General features: G+C 43.3%; 1 protein-coding gene across 1 annotated transcript in view; it reads right to left on the bottom strand.

The window, feature by feature from the left end:
- Positions 1–17,646, bottom strand: part of ANKRD29 (ankyrin repeat domain 29) — a 40,138-nt gene that overhangs the window by 10,761 nt on the left and 11,731 nt on the right. Inside the window, exons 2-6 of the mRNA XM_077809047.1 lie at positions 17,489–17,599; positions 15,290–15,388; positions 11,193–11,291; positions 5,435–5,533; positions 1,760–1,858 (exon numbers count right to left, since the gene is read on the bottom strand). Of these exons, the coding sequence (XP_077665173.1) occupies positions 1,760–1,858; positions 5,435–5,533; positions 11,193–11,291; positions 15,290–15,388; positions 17,489–17,599 (507 nt within the window). The remainder of the gene's footprint in view (positions 1–1,759; positions 1,859–5,434; positions 5,534–11,192; positions 11,292–15,289; positions 15,389–17,488; positions 17,600–17,646) is intronic.

Raw genomic sequence — 17,646 nt, 5'->3', positions numbered from 1 at the left:
GTTCTCGGAGCGCCTGCATGGTGCTAAATAGGCTGCTGCGCGGCGGTGCGGTTTACAGGGAACTTAGGGCATGGGTTACATAGACATACCCTCAGAGACAAGACAGAGAGGCTCGGCCTGGACTTCAGTTTAAGAGTGTGTTATTATTAGGTGTTAGAACATCTTACTTAGTTGACATGTTAGCTAAGAGTATAGCGTAGACAAGGCAGTGTACACTTTAACATGGTCGAGTTAAAGCTCGGCTGTCCCCATAGCTTTATCTTGACTGGTTTAGCTCATATTAAAGTATACACTGCCCTAGATACCTAGAATGTGTTGGTTACCACCTTTTAACAAATCACAGTCTAGACAAAGCCAGAGAGACTGTAGCCAAGGAGTAATTTAAGCATCAGCTCAGAGAACACCTGCCAACTTTCTACCTATAAACTGGTGGCTAAGGGAGAGGGTACAGACAGAGGGGTAGGATGGTCTCAATGTGGATATACAGGTATATGAATGGATGGTCCTATTTCCTTGTGCTAAGTAGCAGCAGAGATTTTTCCAATGAAAAGACACCCATGGCCCACACAGAAGCTGCTGAAGCAGTACATGTAATTCTCTGCTGCCCGGCTGTGACTTGCTGGGCTCTTCTGGGTAGGAAGTCAGGAAATATAGGAAAAGCTAGACAGCCTATTCACATACTACATTCTGCACTGTATTAGGGCTCTCTCATCCCATTTTCTCCTATTTCCTACCCAGCTGAAACCAGTAAACCTCAGCCAGCTAGCAGAGACATACATGAACAATGCAACAAGGGAACATTACCCAAATATTTTTAAATGTACAGGTTAAGTGTGGTGAAGATTCAGGGTAGATTAGCTTATTTGAACTGGTTTAGCAACCCTTAGGTGAGACTCTCTGATGTAAAATCAAGCATCCTGGGAAACCCCGTTTTCTAATATGGGTATCTAAGTAAGATCTGCAAATCCCCATCTGGATGCTCAAATTGGTGGCTAGATACATAAGTGCTCATTTTACATGCATGTCAGCATCCAAAGGCAAAAAAAATGGCTGACCTATTAAGACCTATTAAGACTCCCTCTTCAGATACAAGGAGGCAAAATTATGGATACGTTAGAAACCTTTCATCTGTATTTACTTCCTGATGTAGTTTAAAATGTTTGCATTCCCTTGAGGCCTGAATCAACTCCACTTGACTTTAACGGGAGTTGGATTCGGCCCCCAGAGCAGTAGTGTCTGATCCAGCAAAGCACTAAGCACATTGTGTAACAAAGCAGGAGAGTAGCTCCACTGTCTTCAGTGGATCTACTCTCATGCTTAAAGTTATGCGTGTGGTTATGCATCAGAACCTAGAGAGCAACTAAGTTGAAACAGGGATGGCAGTTGTACAGGTACCAAATGTTTAAGGAGGTTAAACTACAATTTACGACTGATTATTACAGTGTGTATAGACAGCATGAAGTAAACTCAAAGTCAAAGCTTTTTATCAAAGATTAACTTTGATACCAAAGACATAGCTGTGGTTGGGTTTTAATAAATACATAAATCTGACTGGTTGACTTTAGCAGGGGATATGTGGAGTACTATCGACTGCTAGTGTTTTAAGATGGAATTTCAAAGGGGCCTGAGGACATCAGGTGCCCAGCTTCAGTTGAAAGATTAACTCCCTTAGGGCCTTTGAAAATTCCAGCCATATTTTTAGCAAGAGAATGTTAATTAAATGCCGTCTCTGCTTTGGTAGTGCAATGCTGAACATTACCTGCCTTGGCTGGTTGACCTTTGCTCCTGAAGATAACAATAATCTGATGACATCCAGATAACCTCCTTGGGCAGCCAGAAAAAGTGCAGTAGCTCCATCCTGAGTAAAAATAAATAAAGCTTAATTGGTAAAGCTACACTAGATATTTACATCAAAACATATTTCCCTGTCTGTGCCATTATGCAACTTAATAACGTATAAATAGCTACACACAAGAAACTCGTCATCACCAAAATCCTGAGTTTAGTTCACAACAAACTAGACTGGGTGTGTAGCATTCCTCTTACGTATACAAATGTAATGTCTGCAATCATGGGTCAAAGCTGAGATTTGAACCCAGGGCCTGCCATGTTAAGGCCTCCAAGTCACCAAAGCACTTAAGCACATACTTAAGTCCATCCCTATGCAGCAAAGTTCTTAAGTGCTTTGCTAAAGAAGGATGGACTTAACCATGTATTTAATTTAAAGCATCTGCGTAAGCACTTCGCTGAATTGGGGCCTAAAATCACTAACTTCTACCAGTCGAGCTGAAGGATTAACTCCTTTGGCTGGCAGTTGCAGTAGACTCATCTCTGTAGAGCAGCCATAAAAGGAGGACCTGAAATAGAAACACTTACCAGTGGCTTACACTCAGCAAGGTAGTTTGTGGACCTGGCTGGAAAATGGTATTTTCTATAAAAGCTTTTGAAAGAAATTAACAATTTTTGATTTTTCAAAACACTTCACTGACAGTTTTTAGCTTTTCAACAAAAAACATTTTTTTTTTTTTAAAATTGTAGATGTTTTCAGCTTTTGACATCCAAAAACATTTTCTGTGTTAGGTTTCCAAAAGTCAAACATTTTTAGGTTCTTCTTTGAAAAAAGGCCATTTTCCAATGAAAAAAAGGTTTCAAAATTTCAGTCAGCTGTAATGTTTTATTTGTCTAGCTAAGAGTGGAAACTTGCATTGGTGTTGGGACAGGCATTCAGACATGATGCAGTCTCTGCCTGTGTAGTTCCCACTGAAGTGCATATTAAGGGAATTTTGTTTCCCCGATGGTTAAGAGGAAGTGTTTTGGTTTAAATGGGTAAACAAATTAATAAGATGCTAAACCCGCTCCACCCTCCCTCTGCAACTGCATTCTCCCCTGGCACACTAAGTTTATCACAGGCTAAGGGGAATATTTTAGCAAAAGCCCCTTGCTTACATGTTGGTGGTACATCACTACACTGGGACTAACTGCAGTTGTTTATACTTAGCTGAGCTACTTAGACAATAGAAGACCTTATTTTTTCCAATCACCAGGGACCTGATCCAGCATCAGTGGGTTGCCAGTGGTCCTTGCTTCAGGTCCCAGATTTGGAAAGTTTGCCCCTGATGCCAAGAGGGTTGAGATCTTGGGAATCAGAAGAAGCGTCTGATGGACGAGATTTTATTTCCCATATTTCTCTTTGGCTAGGTTTCTTACACTTCATGGGTTTTGGGCTTGCTTACATGGCAAGCCATAATATGAATCTACAGTGCACAGCTTGCTGTGCAGTAACATCCCAGGTGGACACTGCTAGAGTGCAGTGAAAGTCCTAGAGCGCGGCTGAGGTGCTACTACTTGAAAGGACAATACGCTACGCTACACTCTGGTACTTTCACTGCGCTGTAGCAGTGTCCACACAGGATGTTACTGTGTGGCAAGCTGGTGGTCTGTAGATTCACACCATGGCTTCCCATGCAGTAATGTGCTACGTGGACAAGCCATTAGATTATTATATTCGATTGCACACTGACTTGTTCCAACATACAAGTAATGTATGGGTTACTTGGGCACACTGAAGGCTAGATGGTGTCTGGCTGGTTGGCAGGCGCATAGGGTTGGTTAATTGTGTTTAGCCCCTTTTGCAGGCTGTGTGCACCAGACAGACACAACAGGAGTCCTTCTGTTCAAGTTCCTCTTTCAGAACAAATAATGTTTAGTAATCTGAAAACAGCTCTTTATTACAGCACCAATCAATGCAAAAAAGGTTTCCTTTTAATTAGGGCTCCTTCTCTTCCCCACACTGCTAACATTTAGTCAGCTTAAAGATTGAAAGTGAAATCCTGATGCTTTTAGAATAATTGCTCTGACAAGCATGGGTTTGAACTCCCTCTTGCATGGAAGCTTGCCAATCAAGTGGGCAGCCAGACACCACCACCACCTTGCAAACTTAATTCAGCAGCGCTATGCAAAAGAAGCAGAGCTAATACTTGTTTTCCTCTGAATTCTCTTTTATTTTAATTTTTTAACTGCCTACATAAGGGTGTTATTGCACAACTTCTAAAAAAAATGGCTACGGGTAATCAAAACAAGCTTATAAATACAATTAAGAATGCTGCTCCATTCCTAGAGAGATGGCAGGGAGGTTACTTTATTGCCTTCACATCTAAGTGCATGCGTTGGATGTGGCAAATGTTATTTTAGACCTCAGTGGAAATACATAGCGCACACCCTACCAGGAAGTGACAAACATGGCTAAATATGGCCCCTCAGGGTAAAAAAAGTAATCACTATGCAACAGCAAACATGGAACAGGAAGTCATAGCCAGGTATGTTACACACAGGGGATACTGTGTGTTTAGGGCTTGAAACTGGAAGATGTTGAACATTGCTGTGAAATGAGGGGGGATGAAGGGACTTAGCACCTCATGGGAGCACTTCCCATCATGGGACTTAGCTCCAGTAGAGTTAGCTGAGAGAACATCATAACCCCACAGAGGATGGCTTCCTTTTTGTCTGGGTTGACTTTAGTTAGGAAAGGGTGGCAGAGGGTGCAAAGCCACGCATTTTTGTTTTATTATGCTTGTATGCAACTCTACCACAGTAAATCAGATGGGGATTCATCCAGGGCCTGATCAGCCCCTTCCAGCTCTCTGAAAATCCAGCTATATTATGTCCATCAAGTCATTTGTACCAGTTATTTATTTTTATTTGTTTTCAAAGCACTGTCAGGTGAGAGAGGTACATTCCCCCAGTATCTTCACTTTAACTGAATGTCAGCATGTAATGATGTTAAGAAAATGTAACTGCAGTTCTACCTGTAACGATATCCACATGTCAAGAGAAAAACTAAAGGCCTGATCCTCCACTGCCTTGCACCTTATGTAGCTATTTACTCCGGCGTGTGAAAAATGACACAATGGGCATGGAGAATCAGGCCCAAAGATTTGAAAGTTTTCCGTTCAGCCACAATACACAAAAGGAGAGGTATACAGTAGAAGCGTGCCGCTGCTGCAGAATAGACATTTACTACACCAAGGGAAGGGGTTCATCCATCACTGTAGTAAATCCACTTCTGAAAGACGTCAGGTAGGGTAACAGAAGAATTCTTCCGTTGACGCAGCAGTATCGATACCAGGGCTTAGGATGGCTTAATTACATCACACAGAGAGTGAAATTTTTCACAGCCGTGAATGATGTAGTTCAGATGACCTAACTTGGTAATACAGACCAACTAAATTTCCCTTCTTGGCTTTGTACCTTTCTCCCAGTATCGTAACGAACACACAATTAATAACAATTACATTAAAAATGTATAAAAAGAGAACCTTTGGCAAATGCCTTACTGCACTGGTGCTAAGACAATCTGTAGTAGCTGAACTGTAAAACTCCACACTTTGTTTGTTCCACTGTCAGTGGTGTTTATATCTACTTCCAATGAACTCACACATAGTTGATCATGTATGTTGGCACCATGCTTCAGTAGAGTTTCCACCACTCGCATGTGGCCATACTGACAAGCTGCTAACAGAGCGGTACCGCCATCCTGCAAACAAGCAAAGAATGGGCACAATAAGAAGAGAAGGCAAATGCTATACAGAACGGGTCCGTAAGACATAAGCAAGTGCTGAGTACCAGAATTTGGCTCACAGAAGATATGCAATATCTAGCCAGTGAATTGCAGTGAGTTGTACTTTGAGTCTTTCCCCCATAAGTTAGACCGTAGCTGTGTCAGTAGGAGAATTCTTGTCCTGAGGTTTCTTTTGTGAGGAATGGGAAGGAAGAAAACTCTGCTCTGATTCTTTTCCCCTTGTATGAACTTAATTCCCTCCCCACTCCTAGTTTGTCCTTCTCATAAAAGAACACCCTACCCCACACAGTGACTGCCGGCACACCCGTCTCTGATCCAATGGACTAAGCTGCATGCTGCTGACGTCAGTTCTAGCAGTCACTAGATCCACCTCAACCACAATTCTCCTTTAGCCCTAGCCTGACCTCCTGATATGCCCTGCCTCCCACTCACTGGTTCCCTGCCTGAGAACTGGCAGCAGGAGAAGTCAGACACAGGACTGTACTGCTAGATGAGATCTGTATTGAACTGTGCAAGCACAAACAACACTCAGATCACAGACCATAGGCACAAGGGAGGGAGGCATAGCTCAGTGGTTTGAGCATTGGCCTGCTAAACCCAGGGTTGTGAGTTCAATCCTTGAGGGATCTGGGGCAAAAAAAATTTAGGGATTGGTCCTGCTTTGAGCAGGGGGTCGGACTAGATGACCTCCTGAGGTCCCTTCCAACCCTGATATTCTATGATTCTAAGTCCCTACCACTTCAGCTAAAGGTGTCAGCAATCACAGGTTGTTATAGGCACTGTGAGTCAACCACTACAGGGAGACATGATGCTATTCATTAAGTCAGTGTACAAAATCGGGGTAGGACATGCTCCCTCACAAGTAACTTAACTGCCATGATGGAAAAGAGCTGCAGTGACACTAGGACAGAAACTTCACCAGCAGTAACTAGCAACAAAATGCCTGGCTTGCCATGTTGTTAAACACTGTTGCCCATGCCGAAAAAGGGTAATTCCCAGGAGAGACATCCCCCAACACCACTCAAATAGCTACCAGTGCAGAAGGTGAGAGCTGTTCCCAAAGCAGAGGGTAAGGGTGTTCCAGCAGCAGCAACAGAAGAGCAGGGAGGGGGAGGATGCTGTAACCAGGTCTGTCTCTGGGAGGTTATGGGAGAGAGGGTAGGATGACTTAGCAGTATTGGAACAGTGTGTGATTGTGACCCTAAGACCCCCCAATTCAGAGGGCAAGAGGCTCCCCCATATGTAGAAGTTAGCCCTGATGAACTCAGTGTACCCCAACTCACTGTGATAATCTGTATCTAAAATGTATCATGTAAGGTATCATATGTGAACTGGCAATACACTGGTCTTTAGTATTACTGCATGGAGTATGTAGGGGTGCTATATGAAAAATTATTAATGTGTGCTGGAAATATGTTCTTAAAGGTGTTTGGCAGCCAGGGCTTAAATCACACTGTCCCAGACAAAGGAATGTGGGTTCCACCTGCCTGAATGTGTCTCCAATGTAAACTGAGCAAGGAGAGACAATGAAATGACATCTACATGCAAGGCAGACCAAGCCATCAGGAAAATCAGTGTGGGGATGGCCACTTAACACACTGAACAAGGGTGGAAACTGCATTTCCAGGAAACCTTCCTGCCTCCTTGTAGTGGGGCAGCTGCCCCACTCCTGCAGAACAGGGGATAAAAGCAGCCCTGGAGAGGGCTGGGGAAAAGGAGTGAAAGCAGCAAACCTAGGCTGATTGGGGAACCAGCCAAATCTGTGGCCAGCTCAAACAGGGCCCAGCTGGCCCTGATAAGAGGGCTGTGGGCCAGGAGCTGAAGGAGTCTTACTCTAGTCCTGGAGTGGGAAGGGCTAGCAGCTTGGGAGTAAGGTACTTGAAACAGAGCAGTGCTGGGGAAGGGCAAAAGGGAGATGGGGAGCTCTAGCCTGGTAAACCACTGTGCTGCAGGCCTTGATGAAGGCCTATGAAAAGGTACTGGGGTTGCAGAGGGTCAGCCTGAGAATAGACAAAGGCAGCAGGTCCTACCCCCTTGTGAATGATGAGTAGCCATTATAGACTGCAGTCTGCCCCAGTGAAAGGGGGCTAGATGATGACTGGCAGTAGCCACTGAGGCAAGGTGGGTTTAGAGGGTTGGGGACCCAGAGTGAGGGGGTACTACTGGGGCAGAACCTCAAGGTAAAGGGCACTGGGGTCTGGGAGGGACATGGGACCAGCGGCAGGTGAGACACTAGCCTGCAGGGGGCATTCCTTAGACTGGAAAGAGCTAATTCCCAGGACAACCAGCAGGAGGCGCAATGACAGTGAGTCTTGGCTTTGCTACACTCCTCCAGCAAGACTATTAGCTTTTTCTCTCTCTGCTTATATCTTTCAAAGTTATGTTGGCATTTTTCACCTGAGGAGACTGAGAAATGAAGCACGTTGGGCCCTGGCTAAGGAGTGGCCAGCCATACTGGAAGAACTGTGGTGAGAAAACTGCTTGGAACAAAGGCTCTAAGTTAGCTTTGGGTCTTAGAAATGTATTTTTACTTTTGCTTGTTTGTAACCATTTCTATCCCAATTACTTCCGCTTGGTATCATTTAAATAGCTGTTCTTTGCTAATAGACTTAATCTTGCTTTATTACACAGCCATCCTAGTGCAGTGTTTCAAACTGAAGAGTAAAATCCTCAGCTTAACTAACTGGCTGGTGCAGGGCACAAAGTGGGTTTTAGCCCACGAAAGCTTATGCCCAAATAAATGCCTTAGTCTCTAAGGTGCCACAAGTACTCCTTTCTTTTTGCTGATACAGACTAACACGGGTGCTACTCTGAAATGTCTCTTTTTTAAAGTAGCAGCAAACTTGTATGGTTTTGTGAGTGGACATGACAGGGCTAGAAGAGCTGTTGGTCATCCTGGAAGGGGTAACCAAACTGGTGGCAGCCAGGGTGAGGCCACAGTGCTCTGAGGATGCTTCTCATGTCAGCGATCTGAGCCAAAGCAGCACAGCACACAAGGTTACAGGGAAGGTGGTGATGATCCCTTATTGGTCTGGGTTGACCCCTAAAGCATCCTAGTGATCATGTATTTAAAAATATATTGTAATTCATATGCACAAAGGGCCCAATTAAGGTTCCACAGACAATCTGAATTCTGGCATTTCTTAACTTTTGAGTGCTTGACTGTAACCCTGTAACAGTGTCCTTTTAATGGAGTTGTGTGTGTACTTTGCTAAATTTAAAGAAAAGCAAACTGTAGAAACAAATTCCATCATGTGGGTGTCAGTATAATGACACATGGGTCATCAGCTGTGTTGGAATCTTTAAATCCACTGCACAGACCTCTGCCCCTTGAGCTAATGGAGTAACTTTCCTCTGTAGCATGGGGCATGGGTCACTTGCTGGAGGATTCTCTGCTCCTTGAAGTCTTTAAACTACGATTTGAGGACTTCAATAGCACAGATAGGTGTGAGGGTTTTTTGCAGGAGTGGGTGGGTGAAATTCTGTGGCCTGCGTTGTGCAGGAGGTCAGACTAGATGATCATAATGGTCCCTTCTGACCTAAATAAATATGAACTGATAGCAGTAGTTATCATACCCTATGCAGACCAGCAATAGAGGGGGATGAGATACACACTTTGCCAGTGGGTTTCACAGATATTTTCTGACTGCAGAGGAATGGTGAGACTTGAGAACCTGGGGTTCCATTGCAAGCTGTGGAGGGGAGTGTACTCCAGTGGGTCCAGACTTTTCACCTCATTTCCCCTAAACTTGACCCCTTCTGCTTTGTTCTTTCCAAACTGTCCTCGTCCCAGGCCTGTTTCTTCCCTACCCCTGGCTGCTTGTCACAGTCCCATTTTTTCCTTGCCTAGCCAGTTCCAGTCTCTACTCCTCAGATTTATCATCCCAGTCAGTCTCCACATCTAGCTTTAGAGTCCAAGTCCCAGTCTCACCATCCAACTCCCACTCCCAGTTCCTTCCTTCCCAGCTCCTTGTGTGATCTGACTGGCTCCCAGTCCCAGCTCTCTTCCCTGGCTCCTCATCCAGTCTCAGTTTCTGTCCCCTCATCTTCTCCCAAGCTCCTTGTCCCAGTCTTTGTCCTGCCAGTTGCAGTTGCCTTCCTACCTCCAGCTTCCCACTTGCTCGTATTCTCACCTCCTTGCCAACTGGCTCCCAGTCCCATTGCCCATTTCACACTCTGGATCCTAGTCCCAGTCCATTTCCTCAGCACCCAGTCTCCTTTGCCAACACTCCTCCCACCTGATTTCAGTCCCACCTTCACCTGCCTCCCTCCCAGCTTCCTGTTTCTTTACCCAACCGGTCCCAGGGTGCTCCTCCCCTGCCCATCTCCCAATCCTGCCCTCCTTAGCTCCTAGTCCCAGTCTCCTTGCCCAGCCAGTCCCATTGTCCCAATCTACTCCTTTCCTTCCCCCCTCAGCCTAGCTTTCATCCCCATTGCATTCAAATAAGACAGCTTCCTGAGTGCCAGCAGAAAGGTCACGGAGAACAAGGGAACCATGTACCACACTGGCTTGGAGCAGCCATTACAGGGAAAGTCTTTCTGAGCCTCCCACAGCTCTGGGCTGCAGCATGCTCAGTTGCTCTGCGGGGTTGACGCATGCACAGTCCAGTCACACAGGAGCTGGGACAGGGTGGAGCATCCTCAATGAGGATGGAATCTTTGGAGGGTTTAGCTGCTTAAAATCTCTATTGAACATGCATGAATTGCAATATTTCAAAAGCTTACCACTTGGCCAGATTTGGGTGGATTTTCCATGGGATGGCAAAAGGTGCATCCTTAATAGTAAGGCTACCATCCCATTAAATTGCAAGCCTCTACCCTAAAGCATAGGGGTGAGGGGCTAGAGCTTTTCAAGAAAAGTTCATCAGAATATTTTAACATCGGCAAAGAAAATTTCACTAGCTTTATTCTTTGAAACAGCTGAACTGTTCTGATTAAAATTTTCTAAAAATATTTGATCTGAGGCTGACACCCAGCCTGGAAGAGTTCAGCTCAAACAATGGAAGTTTTGCAGTTATAACAAGGTCTTAGAAAGTATCAGGCTGCCTTAATAATAGACAGAGTGCCACCAGTGCAATGCTGAATATGAAGGGAAAAAGATTTCCTGATTTCTTCCATGATCATCCTAAAGCATCAAGCAAACAGATTTAATTACCCCTCTTAACACACATATACTACCCATGTAGTATATATAAACATGATTAACCAGCGCTTCTTAACTTTAACTTCCTACAGCAGTGAATTCTACAGACTCACCACTGTGTTAATTCCTTCTATTTGTTCTAAATTTACTTGTCAACAATTTCACTGGGTGACCTCTTCTTCTCATTATGGGACAGCATGAGAGGGACCGATCTCTTCACTGCAGCTTTCACAATCTGAAAATATACACTGTAAAGAAATGGTACCAACCTCAAGCTATCAAGCCTAGACAATAAAAACTAGCCTTGAATTAACATTTTGCCAGAGGACCGTATTACTCATAGCTTAGAAAATGTGCAAGCAGGGAAATTATTTTATGATCCTCTTGCTGTAATGCCATGTTGCAGATCAAGAGGAAACAAGCCATTAATGCAGAATTAAATTTTGGAAATAAAGCAGACCAATCTCTTACTTTAGTTCTAAATTCAGTAGAGGCACCAAATTCAAAGAGAAACCTCACAACATCATTGTGGCCTTGCTGTGCAGCAAAGAACAGAGCAGTTGTGCCTGACTGTAAACAAAAAAGGAAACACATTTCAAACAAACATGGATAAAATGTGAATAAAGTATGCACTTCATTTTTAAACAGAATTAAAATGGATTGAACTTGAATAACTGAATGATAGCTGGACAGACTCATGACGATCTTTGGGGCTGTAGAGGATACAACAGAACTTAGGGGAGGAGGTAATTTCTCATCTCACTGCACTGAAATGTCTGAAGGTTAAGAGTCTGTCATGAGTATTTTTAGTAAAAGTCACAGACAGGTCACAGGCAATAAACAAAAATTAACGGAAGCCCCCAACCTGTCCCGACTTTTACAAAAAATATCCCGAGGGGAGCGGAGGAGACAGGACACGGGGGTGAGGGGCCGGGACACACACAAACAGAGTGCTGCTGGGGCTTGCAGCTGCTACAGCCCTGGCACTGCTCCTGCAGCAGAGGGTGACCACTGCTGTTCCAGCCCCAGAGGGCCACTGTGCCTGGGGTTAGCCGCTGGCCTGTTGCACCTGGGGCCGGCCGCCAATCAACTGTTCCAGTGGCCGCTGCTCCAGCAGCCCCGGGGTCGACAGCTGCTCCAACCTTTCCCCAGAACAAGTCCTGGAGATCCCGGAAAAATCACAGAAGCTGTGACAGAATCATATCCTTACTGATGTTTATCCCACATTCTGTTTATCTGCATAAAATCCATATTTCCCATTCCCTTCACATAAATGGGCTTCTGGGTGAAGCCTCTACTATATTACTCGTTTTCTTGTCCTGTTCAAGTGAGACAAGAAAGCCCAAAGTGAGGTAAGCACGATTCTCTGGTAATATTTGTATCCCAGCTGATTAAATCTTAAAGGCTATTACAATTACCATGTCTACTGATGATATTTTACAGACTATTCCTTCTCCTACTTCACCTTCCCTCTGCCCCCCAAATATATTTTTCTTTTCGAAAAATTCACGACCAGATTCTCCAGTCCAGTCAGTCATCATAAACAGAGCAAAGTGGCTTGAAACAGGCTAAAGATAGACAGTGGAGAATCCCTCCTGCACAGGAGAACTTCCCACCACATCCTGCACCCGGTACCTCTCTACCCCTTGTGAAAGGGGAACAAGGGGATGTACTGGGAGTGGAGTATAGATAAGAACAGAGGGGGCATCACACAGCAGAGCTCCCCTATTTATCCTCCACTAGTGCAAGGTCCCCACCATTGCCCCTGTACAGCCCTAACTTATGCCAATGTTATCCTGCACAGATGCCAGGCAGGCCTGAATCAGGGAATCAACTCCCACTGTCAAACTCAGCTCATATACAGCGAAGAATCAAAGCCTAAATATTTTCCACACCTAGTTCTGTCACCAAAATATCAATAAATCAAGGTGAGAATCCACCCTTTGAGACTTAAATTTCTGAGATACAAAAATTACCAGAGAACATTATTATTATTGATACCTATTGTGACAGAATACGCCCCTGTGTTCACACCCCACACACTATTGTAACGATTTTGTACAAGCCATGTCTTGTGAGGTATCATTTCCTTTACAACCTCATAATTTGCTGATCAATAATAACATGGCAAAATGCACGTAGCAGTTTTACATGTGAAGTTATAAACATAAGCTGAGATCGTGACTAAAAGTATGCATTCCAGAGAAGTCTGGGGAGAGGCAAGACCAGTTTCTCGGAGACAATGGGTAAACTGCTGTCTCAGCCAGATGTAAACAATGCTGATGGACCATTACCTGCTAAGTGGCCATTTTTTGGCAGGAAAGAGGTCAGGGGAAAAAAAAAAAAGGGGGGGGGGGAATCTACATTTTAGCAAAGGAACAGCATGGAGTCCCCTTCCACACAGTGTCTGTTGCCTTGCTTCCAGCTGGAAATGCTCTGGGGGAGGGATCCTGACCTACAGGATTTGGTCAGTAAGACTGCTACTGCTGAAAGCATGCATGAGAAACTTTGCTTGAATCTGATATAGTTTAAGTTAGATATTAGTGAATGTCTTATCTTTATTTTTCTTGTAACCATTTCTGACACTCATTCCTCATTACTTGCACTCACTTAAAACCTCTCTCTTAATAAACTTGTTTTACGCTTTTATCTAATCCAGTATATTAGAATTGAAGTGTCTGAATAACTATTCATAATAAGCTGGCATACTGTTCCCTTAAAGGAATAATGGACTTAAAATATTTTTTACTATCCAGGAGGGGGCTGGGTGGTACAGAATATACAAGTCTGGGGGGGAAATCTGGAACTGGGGGTGTGTTGGGGTCACCCAACCTAGGCTGGTGAGAGGCAGAGTGTAACCCAAATGTGGCTGGCAGACTGCAGTTACACACAGACACACAGGGTGTGGCTTGCACGCTGGAAGGCTGTTTGTGAGCCATCCAGGTGGGAGCTACTTCAGCAAAGCATTGTAAGGCACCCAGGGTTGAAGAGTAGGGGTGACACAGCAGCTCATTAGTCTGGATTGTACCCTGGTATATCACACTTATATGGCACTTTTCATCAGTAGATCTCAAAAGCACTTTACAAAGGAAGGTTAGCATCATTATCCCCAGAAACTCTTGCCTTCCTTGCTTGTGACTTTCTTATCTCATCTGGAGAGGCAGAAAAAAGGGAGCTACATGTGGAAATTCATACCAGTGCAGAAAGCCTTTACATGGCTCTATGTATCATTCAAGGGTCCAGTCTTGCAAAACAGAGCCACATATATGGACCCTTCCTCCTATGCGGTGTCCCCCTGACTCCAATAGGATTGCAAGAGTACAAGTCTGAGTATGTGGATCTATTTGCAAGATAAGGCTCTAAGTCTTTAATGCAGGGTTTAAACTTCAGCTAGGGTCTACTGTATTCCTGTCATCATAGGAACCCTGTGCACAAGGGTGAATTTTACCCTATGAGGGATTCTGTTCCTTTCTGTTTCTTTATTCGCTGCCTGGCCCAGTTAACGTATCCAAAGTGATGCACAAAAATGAGTTCAAAAAAGCTTGTAGTTCAGATCGTTCCTGTCCTTTTGGTGTTACTTTTGCAGCAGCTTGTGCTTATGTGCTTTGCTGGATTGGGACCTTATTGAAAGTCTACCCGTAATCACTAATAGAGCAATTTTATACTGGTTAAATCAATTCCAGAAAACTGATGATATCGACTATTACATTCGTTGAGGCAATAATTTCCAGATGTCAGCAGGGGATTTATGTCTTAGTTCCAGGTAACCAAGAGCGGTTAGAAATGTATACACTTATCATTACAGTGCAGAGAACAGTGCCATTATTTTGAGCTATCACTTTATTCTGCAGTCAGCCAACATTACTGCAAACTCTTGTTAAATTACTATTCTCTCTCAGGACCCTTAGCCAACAGAGCAATTTTGTTGTATGTCTAGACATCCTACAAATCAGAATGACTACAGATGCTGCTACTGATGGGACGTTCACAAACGCCAACCCTGACTTAAAGTTATAATGAATGTTCTACAAACAAACTGGAGGCAACCGTGTCCTGTCCTCACAAAGTAAGGTGTGATTTAGATGTGTGAAAAAGTCTATTGCTGCCAACTGAGATGAACATATTACAAAGCACACTGGGCCAGAATAATTCCTGGGGTAACTCTGCCAACTCCATTTTTATGGCTAGTCTCTTTAATTTAATGGCAGGCGACCTCTCCTTATTAATCACTTTCTGAAATCTGCATGTTACTGCAACAATGAATAGAATGGTCAGTGCATGCTTGGTGCAATGGGGTTGCAGTAGGGATGAAAGTGGTCTACACAAACTGGGTGCACTAGAAACTCTTGATGGATTATTAGAAGTAGATCCTGCACCTCATTTTTCAATTTAAAATTCTGAAATCCTATGTATTCTCAGGAGAATCTACCGAATAGATATTGTTTGTACGTATACTGCATAGCAACAAACAGATAAGCAATTGGTAATACTCCTCTATGGTTTCTATCATTCCAGTCAGTAATGGTTGCTTTTGCAATCTCTTTTTTTAAATGCAGAACGTTCCTTACCTCTCGCTGCAGATTGATGTCTGCTCCTTGTAACACCAATTCCCTCACACATTCTATGTGGCCATAGTGAGAAGCTACCATCAGAGCTGTTGTGCCAAGCTGGGCATAAGGGAAAACAAATCAGTATGTTAGACTATTACCTCTAATAATAAATCAGCCTGCCTAAAACAAACAACTTCTCAGCATAACTGGGGGGGATACTCATGATAACTGATTATAATTTCCCCAGAGAACAAAAACTGTTCTCCCCTTTATATAATTGTGGGGCAACAAATTACCTTAAAAAAAAAAAAGTTAAACATTTGCCATTTAAAATCCTTTGAAAAGTGAAGAATCAATCAAATAAATAAAAGTAGTTACAGCAACAAACATTCACACACTTGCCTTCAGTGCTAAGCCCAATCCTACAACAAGCTTCCCTCTGTACTGAGCCCATTGCACGATCAGAGCTTAACAGTGTAGCCCAAGTAGGATATAATTACTATGCAATGATCTCGTGTTATGGCCCCTATTAATAAATAATAATCAATAATACCTTTCACTAAAATACAATTTTTTGTCGGGGAATCTCAAAGAGCTTTGCAAAGATAGATTAGCATCATTACCCTACTTCATAGGGGAGGAAATTGACACATAGAGCTGAATGGTATTGCCCAATGTCACACAGTGAGGTCAGAGACAAAGTCATGAATAGAACCCAAGTTGTCCGGATGCCTAATTCCTGCATTAATCACCAGATCACACTGTCTTAAATGCTATAGTATTTGAAATTATATCAAATATACTTCCATAGCCAGAAATCTACTTTGTGGGTAGAATTCAACCCTGTGCAAAGGACACCCACACAAGCTCAATGCACTAGTTAAATTCAATTTAAGCCTCGTGGAATAGAAGAGCGGTGTACGTGTTGTGCAGAGGCCATTTGCATAGGGATGAAATTCACCCCCCTTCTGAAAAATGTATGTACTGATCATGCTTGCAAATGTGAGACATTACTAGTGAAAGAGCATGTACCCTACATCACATTAAAATATTTTAGTCTAGAAAACTTGTAGTTCTGTTATAGTAAACAAAGGCCTAATCGAGTTAGCAAGATTCTCAGTGTTTTGCATAAACCTGGATCAAAATTAAGCACCAATTTGATAAAAATTAATTAACCAATAATTGTTCTGATTTCTTCACATTCCATCTGTTTCCAGTTTGACTCTCACCCTGATCTCGCCATCCTTCCACATGCAAAATTCTACTTGGGAAAAAACACACACAGGACTGATCCCTAGAATACAACACGGGAGATTCTGAAAGGCAAAAGGGCAGTAAGATCCATCTTTCAAGGTCAATGGGAGTTAAGTACCTAACTCCCTTTTGTGCTAAAATCTTCCCCAAGCTATTGTCAAGGCGAGCGAAGTTGGCTAGGTTTGTGTTATAGACCAGTGTGGCACTAAAATCATCCAATGTGTGGCAGTGTCTCTCAACAGCTCACATTTTTAACTAAGCACAAAGTACTCGTTCTATTTCAGGTAATCTCTTAACCTTGTTTTTCTCTGCCTTTTTGGAAATCCAAGTACAGCCCACTCCTTGTATGTATATGCTATGCAGAAGCAACAGGACACAGGGCATTTGTGATTTCAGCCCATTTCTAATTTCATATCTAATTCCCACCTATGCCAATGCATCCGATGAAGTGAGCTGTAGCTCACAAAAGCTTATGCTCAAATAAATTTGTTAGTCTCTAAGGTGCCACAAGTCCTCCTTTTCTTTTTGCGGATACAGACTAACATGGCTGCTACTCTGAAATAAAAGTTATGACCATCCATAGAGAAAAGAATCACATACATATTTGCAGGGTATCTGGGCTTATCTTCACTAAGAAATCTTATTAAGCCTGATTCTGCATTGCTCTGCACCTCATGAATTATTTACACTAGTGCAAAGCTAGTGCAACAAAGAAATAATTAACAGATAGGTTTTTGGATGTTCACAAATTTCTTAACCGCATCCAAAACCGGCGATTGATATAATTCATCACGTTGTTACAACTCAGCTTTGAAACTTGCTTTCATAGCTGCTAAAGGTTTTAAATCTTGCTTAAGCAACATAAGACACTCAAATGATTGTAGTAAAATCACTAATGCCATAGAGGGCTGTGTAAAGTGATGTAAAGCATATATTCTTGGCATGCACGTATAGAGGGCCTACGCTGTCTCTGCAGTCCACGTCTACTCGCCCACTGTTCAACAACAGCTGAAGAAGAGCCAGGTTTCCTTTCCTTGCAGCCCAGAATGCAGCATTTGCGAGCGGTGTTTCCCTCTGTTAAGACAAAAAGGACTGAAATCTGTTCCAGAACAAGTACAAAT

Source organism: Eretmochelys imbricata, chromosome 2, assembly GCF_965152235.1.
Source record: "Eretmochelys imbricata isolate rEreImb1 chromosome 2, rEreImb1.hap1, whole genome shotgun sequence".
Taxonomy (NCBI): Eukaryota; Metazoa; Chordata; order Testudines; family Cheloniidae; genus Eretmochelys; species Eretmochelys imbricata.
This window is presented reverse-complemented; position numbering and strand designations above follow the sequence as displayed.